Below are 7,495 nucleotides of genomic sequence, written 5' to 3' on the forward strand. Positions count from 1 at the left end.
GATGGCAAGTGATGCGGAACATTTTTTCATGTGTCTATTGGCCATTTCTATATCTTCTTTGGAGAAGTGTCTGTTCATGTCTTCTGCTCATTTCTTGACTGGATTATTTGCTTTTTGGATGTTGAGTTTAATAAGTTCTTCATAGATCTTGGATACCAGCCTTTTATCTGTTATGTCATTTACAAATATCTTCTCCCTTTCTGGAGGTTGCCTTTTAGTTTTGTTTCCTTTGTTGTACAAAAGCTTTTTATTTTGATGAAGTACAAATAGTTCATGTTTGCTTTTGTTTCCCTTACCTTTAGAGATGTGTCTTGCAAGAAGTTGCAGCAGCTGAGGTCAAAGAGGTTACTGTCTGTGTTCTCCTCTAAGATCTTGATGGACTCCTGTCTCACATTTAGCTCATTTATCTATTTTGAGTTTATATTTGTGTATGGTGAAAGAGAATGATTCAGTTTTATTCTTTTGCATGTGGCTGTCCAATTTTCCTAACACCATTTGTTGAAGAGACTATCATTTTTTCTTTGGATATTCTTTCCTGCTTATTGAAGATTAGTTGACCATAGAGTTAAGGGTCCATTTCTGGATGCTCTGTTCTGTTCCGCTGATCTATATGCCTGGCTTTGTGCCAGTACCATGCTGTCTTTCACAGCTTTTTAATATAGCTTGAAGTAAGTCATTGTGATGCCCCCAGCTTTGTCTTTCTTTTTCAACATTCCCCTGGCTATTCAGGGTATTTTTTGGTTCCATACAAATCTCAGGATTGTTTGTTCCAGCTCTGTGAAAAATGTTGAAGATATTTTGATAGGGATTGCATTGAATGTGTAGATTGCTCTGGGTAGCATAAGCATTTTAACAATGTTTGTTATTCCATTCCATGAGCATGGAATGTTTTTCCATTTCTTTGTGCCTTCCTCAATTTCTTTCACAAGTGTTCTGTACAGCTCCTTTATCTTTTTGGTTAGGTTTATTCCTAGGTATCTTATAGTTTTTGGTGCAATTGTAAATGGGATTGATTCCTTAATTTCTCTTTCTTCAGTCTCATTGTCAGTGTATAGAAATGCAACTACCTATTATTTTGTTTTTATTTCTTTGTCATAGAGATAAGAACATTTCTATCCTGATATATGCAGTAACTAATAATTACTGGAAATTATGAGAAGATAAATAGAGCTACTTTTATCTAGAGTAATATTTAATTTATTTATTTACTTTTAAAGATTTATTTATTTATTTTAAAAAGAGAGAGAAAGTGGAGGTAGGAGCAGAAGGAGAGAGACTCAAGCAGACTCCATGCTTAGCAAGAGATCAACCCTGACATCATGACCTGAGCCAAAATCAAGAGTTGGATTCTTCACTGACTGAGCTACCCAGGTTTCCCCAACAATGATAATACTTTAAATGAAAAAAGTTTGTCTTCATACTCCAGACGTGACTTTTCCTGCAATTTCAGTATCATTCATGAAACTTACTATTTTCTACTCTTTTAAAAAAATATTTCATTTATTTGATGGAGAGAGAGATGGAACAAGTTGGGAGAGAACAGGGATCCTGATATGGCGCTTGATCTCAGGACCCTGAGCTCATGACCTGAGCAAAGGCAGACACTAACTGACTGAGCCAACAAAGCATCCCCAATTTTCTACTCTCGCATGACTTATTTTTAGGGTCAGTGTAAGCTGGTACACTAGTTTACAAGATTAGGTACTTCATACAAAACTCCCACTTAATATCATTTCATTTAAAAAATATTATTTCCTTTTTAAATCATTTAACCAAAAGGACAGTGATCAACATAATGCTAATAGATTTTAAGCATTAGTGGCAGTGCTTTAAGGAGATAATTTTTCATGAACTATTTCAATAGTATCTATCATATTATATCACATATTATGTCTTATTAGTTATGGCCTAAGTAATTACCCTATACCTACTGCAATTCATGAAATACAAACATGAGGAATTCCTTCCTTTATGGTGCTCTTGTCCAAGGAGGAATCACAGAGATATATTATTGTTTAATATGATGTTATGAGTAGACAGCATGGATTTTTTTTTGAGTAGACAAATAAAAGCTCAAAACATAAAGAGGTGTCAGTTGAGATTCTTTAAGTATGAGTGTGATATGACCCAAAAATGTAAAATAGGATTTATTGTCTGTCTGCCTATTTTAGTTAAACAAACAAATAAAAATCATATTTATTTAAGGCATACAACATGAAGATTTTACATACGTATACATAGTGAAATGATTACTATTGTAGGGTTACTTAACATACACTCTCACATAGTTACCTTTTCTGTGTGGTGGACACCTAAGATCAATTCTCTTAGCAAATTTCCATTCTAAGTATTACTACCTATAGTCATCGTGACCCACATTAGATCTTAAGACTTATTCTTCCTAAATAACTGCAACTTTGTACCCTGTAATCAACAGCTTCCCATTTCCTCTTCTGTTGGTAACTACCATTCTTCTCTCTTGTTCTACATATTTGACATTTTAGATTCCACATATAAGTGAGATCATGTAGGTTTTTTCTTTCTGTCTTTGGCTCATTTCACTTAACATAATGTCCTCCAGGTTCATCCATGTTGTTGCAAATGGCAGGACTTTTTTTTTTTTTTAAGCTGAAAAATATTCCATTATATGTACGTGTATCATAATTTCTTTAACCATTCAACAGATACTAATTTGTCTCCATATCTTGGCTATTGTGAATAATGCTGCAATGAACATGGGAACTCAAGGTACTGAGTTCATTTGCTTTAGGTTTATACCAGAAGTGGGATTGCTGGATCGCATGGTGGTTCTATTTTCAATTTTTTTTTAAGGAAATGCTATTCTATTTTCCATATTGACTGAACCAACTTTCATTTCCCACAACCATGTACAAGAGCTCCCTTTCTCCACATCCTGTCAACACTTGTTATTTTTTATTTTTTGTTAATAGCCATCCTAACGTTTGAGGTGGCATCTCATTATGGTTTTGATATATATTTCCCTAATGGTTGGTGTTGCTGAGATATCTTTTCATATATCTGTTAGCCATCTGAATGTCTTCTTGAAAAAATATCTGTTCAGGGCTTTGCTAATTTTCAAAATCTGATTGTTGTTTTTGCTGTTGAGTTGTATGCATTCTTTGTATAGTTTGGATATTAAGCCTTTATCAAATATATAGTTTGCAAATATTTTCTCCCAATCCCTAGGCTACCCTTTCATTTTGTTGATTGTTTCCTTTGCTGTGAAAAAATTTTTAATTGATGTAGTCTCACTTGTTTACTTTTGCTTTGGTTGTTCGAGCTTTTGATGTCAATATTTTTTAAAGAATCACTGCCTAGACCAATATCAAGAATGTTTTCCCCCTAATTTCTTCTCGGAGTTTGCATCTCTTACAGTTTAGTCTTTAATTCACTTTTGAGTTTATTTTCATGTATGTGTAAGATAAGTGTCTCTTTATTTTTTGTGGACCTGGGGAACTCTTGAATGCTGGACTCTGTTTGATCAGAGAACTAGGGAGTCAGTCCCTCAGGTGACAGCCATAAAAGCTGGGGTGCTGGATATGCAGTCCTATTATTTTATCCTCAGAAGCTGGGAGTTGTGAGCTCTCTCCTGGTTATAAGGAATTGTGCTAATAGTGGGGATTGTGCCACTAATATGTCTCAGCATCTTCAGCCCTTTAAGATGTGGGTATTTTCTCAATCATCCTATGTGTAGGAGTTGCTCAACTACTTTTTGGGTTCCCCTTAGAGGGATTTGATCCATGTATATATGTGTTTATTTGATGCATCCATGAGAGGAGAAAGCTTCCTCAGGAGCCTCCTATTCTGCCATCTTACTGACCTCCTTCCCCAGATTTTAATGTATACTAAAGGAGCATTTGGTCCCTGGCAAAAAGGTAGAGTAGCCAAAGTTATAACAAATACTGAGAAGAGAACACAAACAAATTTATAGGGGAGAGAGAACTAAATAGGATTAACTCTTAACTGTTCATTAATCAACACTGGTAAATGTTTTCTCAGACTAATCATGATTAAAGAAAAACAAAGTGAAGGGTAGAGATGGAAGTCTCATGACACAGCAGGAAAGAAAGAACTATTGAAAGAACAGGTCAGATTTTGAGAAGGAAATTAAGGAAATTTATAAAAGTATATGTTTCTAAATCACAAACGAGAAAGGCATTTCTGGAATGACTTGTTCTGTTTTATTGTTTAAGAAACGAGACTTGAAACATAGAGAGTCTTCATTTTCCTGCTCAACGACCCTTACCTGAAACTTGTATGGGTCCTGGGATTGGCAGGTAGCTGTTTCTGCCCTCAATTCCTCTTGCTGCCTTTAGCTCTCATTTTCCTTTTTTTGTGCACTGCAAGAAAAGGAAAGTTAGTGAAAATGCAGTGATTCAAAAATTTTTAAAATTTTAATTATTCTTGTTTAATGTTCAAAACAGATATAATAACAAAATAGTTCTATGAAAAAAAATGAGTGAAATGGAGGAAACCCCATTCTACATGAATTCATACCTTCTTCTCTGCCTTGGATAATGAAGAAGAGCCCTTAAACATTTGTGTTTCCTTCCTCCTTTTTTCAAGTCTTCTTCATTTTCTCTTAAGCCTATATACAGAGGGTAAATTATTAATAATAGTAATTGAGAAAAATAAAAAGAATAAGATGCCATTGCAATACCTTTCCCTTTGTGATCCCACTGAAGGCTGAGAAACTAAAGGCCAAGAGGATCAAAGGTAATTAAAAAAAAAAAAAGGCTTCAAAGCCTCTCATCCATTCCTAAGCCCTTAGTGCTGTGGACAGTTGTCTCCAATTTTATTTAGGTTTGTATTTGTGGATAGGATGCATGTAGAAAATCACGTTTGCTACCTTATCTACCCCAAGACAGAGGTCATGTTATTACTAATACTGCTACTACTGTAGTACTATTACCAGTATTTGTTCACAAAGTACTTTCCCCTAACTAACTACAGTTGAGCTTAAAAGTACTTGTGAGTTTGGTGATATTCCTTTGTTTTATATATAAAAGCTTGTCACCTAACCCAAATCACATAGTTGTAAATGACTAAGACACAAAATCATTTTTGAAATTTACGTTCTCTCTGATTCCAGATCTTGCACAAGGACCTGATTTTTCCCAATATTTCATTTTGTAATAAGTTTACACTTTTCATTATGATGTGTCTAGTTGACATATGTCAGGGGTAGCTTTTATAAACTTTCCAACCAAATTTTCCTCATTGTTTATCATTTTGCCTACCATTCTCACCTACCAAACTCTCCTTGCCCTAGAATTTGAGGTACGGTGGTAAAGATGTGAGCTCCTAAAATTGCACTGCAGTATCTCCAGGCCTTAATGGGTCTCCCTGAGACCATATCATGTTCCTATGAAGGTGCTGACCTGACTCTGATGCAGAGTGGGTATGTTGGGATAAAGCCTGTCATCTTCACCCATAAATGGTCTGAAACATCTGGTGAAGGCTAGCTAATTGTATACAGTATGTATTCACTAAAATGGTTCTTTGCTTCAACAACTTTTGTTATCTCTGATTCTGCAGATTAATGATTCTCACATTTTTTTAATGGGAACAGATAACCAGACATGGGTGAGAGAATTTATTCTCCTTGGCCTGTCCAATGACTGGGACACACAGGTCTCCCTCTTTGTCCTGTTCTTAGTCATGTACATAGTGACAGTGCTGGGGAACTTCCTCATCATTCTTCTCATCAGACTGGACAGCCGACTCCACACTCCCATGTACTTCTTTCTCACCAACCTCTCCCTCGTTGATGTCTCCTATGCCACAAGCATCATTCCTCAGATGTTGGTGCATCTTCTTGCAGCACATAAAGCAATCCCATTTGTGAGCTGTGCAGCCCAGTTATTTTTCTCCCTAGGCTGGGGTGGGATTGAGTTTGTTCTACTGGCAGTGATGGCCTATGACCGCTATGTGGCCGTGTGTAACCCCCTAAGATACTCAGTCATCATGCATGGAGGCCTCTGTACTAGGTTGGCCTTCACATCCTGGGTCAGTGGTTCTGTCAACTCTCTTATCCATACTGCCATCACATTTCAGCTACCCATGTGCGCAAACAAGTATATTGATCACATATCATGTGAAATTTTAGCTGTGATCAGGCTGGCCTGTGTGGACACCTCCTCCAATGAGATCGCAATCATGGTTTCTAGCATTGTTCTGCTGATGACACCTTTCTGCCTGGTTCTCCTGTCCTACATCCAGATCATCTCCACCATCCTAAAGATCCGATCCACAGAGGGAAGAAAGAAAGCCTTCCACACCTGTGCCTCTCACCTCACAGTGGTTGTCCTGTGCTATGGCATGGCCATTTTCACTTATATTCAGCCCCGCTCCAGCCCCTCTGTTCTTCAGGAGAAGTTGATCTCTCTCTTCTATGCTGTGTTGACACCCATGCTGAATCCCATGATTTATAGTGTAAGGAATAAGGAGGTTAAGGGGGCCTGGCAGAAACTACTAGGGCAATTTTCTGGACTAACATCAAAACTGGCAACTTGATGAATCCTGAGCATCACTTAGAGTAACTTTGCCTGTGTTTTCTCCCACTTAACTCAGATATGGCAGGCATTACCTGTATTGCCTTGGCAACCAGGAAGAAGATGACGACTATGTACCGGTGATGCTGGGTAGGAGGCTGGAGGTTGGGTTGGGGTGTGGGGTGTGGGTTTATTTTTATGTCACAGCAGCATATTCACTGGAGTTGAGAACTGCTGTAATAGAACTTCCCACCTTTGGCAAACAATAAGAGACTCTTAGTCACAGGAAACAAATTGAGGGTTGCTGGAGGGGGAGAGGGATGGGTGGATGTGACAACTGGGTGATGGACATTAAGGAGAAAATGTGACGTAATGAGCACTGGGTTTTATATAAGACTGATGAATCACTGAACTCTACCTCTGAAACTAATAGTATATTGTATGTTAATTAATTGAATTTAAATAAATAATAATAAATTCTAAAAAAGAGAGGAAAAAAGAAAAAGAAAGAACTCCCCCTTTCTCAATCTTCTTTCATACGGCCTGAGAGTAGTGGAAGATAATACCATTTCCTCTTCATTTGTCACATCGTTCGTAATTATGGACCTATTCATGAATCTTACCTTGGAGCACAGTTTTTAATCAGCCACATTTTGTAAAAGATCACCAAGTTTCCACTGGGAACAAAATCATTTTCAATTTGAAGATTCACTTAAAATGTGCGGTATATGTAGCCATATTCAGTAATTGTATGTGTCACTATTCTGAGAAGAATGTTGCTCTTAAGGCTGATGAAGATATTTATTTGTGCTACATTCACTACCTGTGGATATAAAGACTGTCTTGAGTAATGGAAATAATTGGGTGAAGAAATGTCAACTAAAACTCTTGTTTTACCCTGGGGAGGATATAACCAAGTGTTGTTTGTACACAATGACATTATTGGCTAAGGAGCTGAGATCCAGTTACTGCTAATTTAT

General features: G+C 37.0%; 1 protein-coding gene across 1 annotated transcript; it reads left to right on the forward strand.

The window, feature by feature from the left end:
• Nucleotides 1-5,583: 5,583 nt before the first annotated feature.
• On the forward strand, nt 5,584-6,537 carry LOC101681134 (olfactory receptor-like protein OLF3). The gene has a single exon (XM_004772078.1). The coding sequence runs from the start codon at nt 5,584-5,586 to the stop codon at nt 6,535-6,537; it is 954 nt and encodes a 317-aa protein (XP_004772135.1).
• Nucleotides 6,538-7,495: the final 958 nt, after the last annotated feature.

This window comes from Mustela putorius, unplaced genomic scaffold (assembly GCF_011764305.1).
Source record: "Mustela putorius furo isolate JIRA1106 unplaced genomic scaffold, ASM1176430v1.1 tig00003845_pilon_pilon_pilon, whole genome shotgun sequence".
NCBI lineage: Eukaryota > Metazoa > Chordata > Mammalia > Carnivora > Mustelidae > Mustela > Mustela putorius.

Excerpts from the sequence above, each read along its gene's own strand:
- LOC101681134 (XM_004772078.1), top strand. The coding sequence starts at position 5,584 with ATGGGAACAGATAACCAGACATGGGTGAGAGAATTTATTCTCCTTGGC.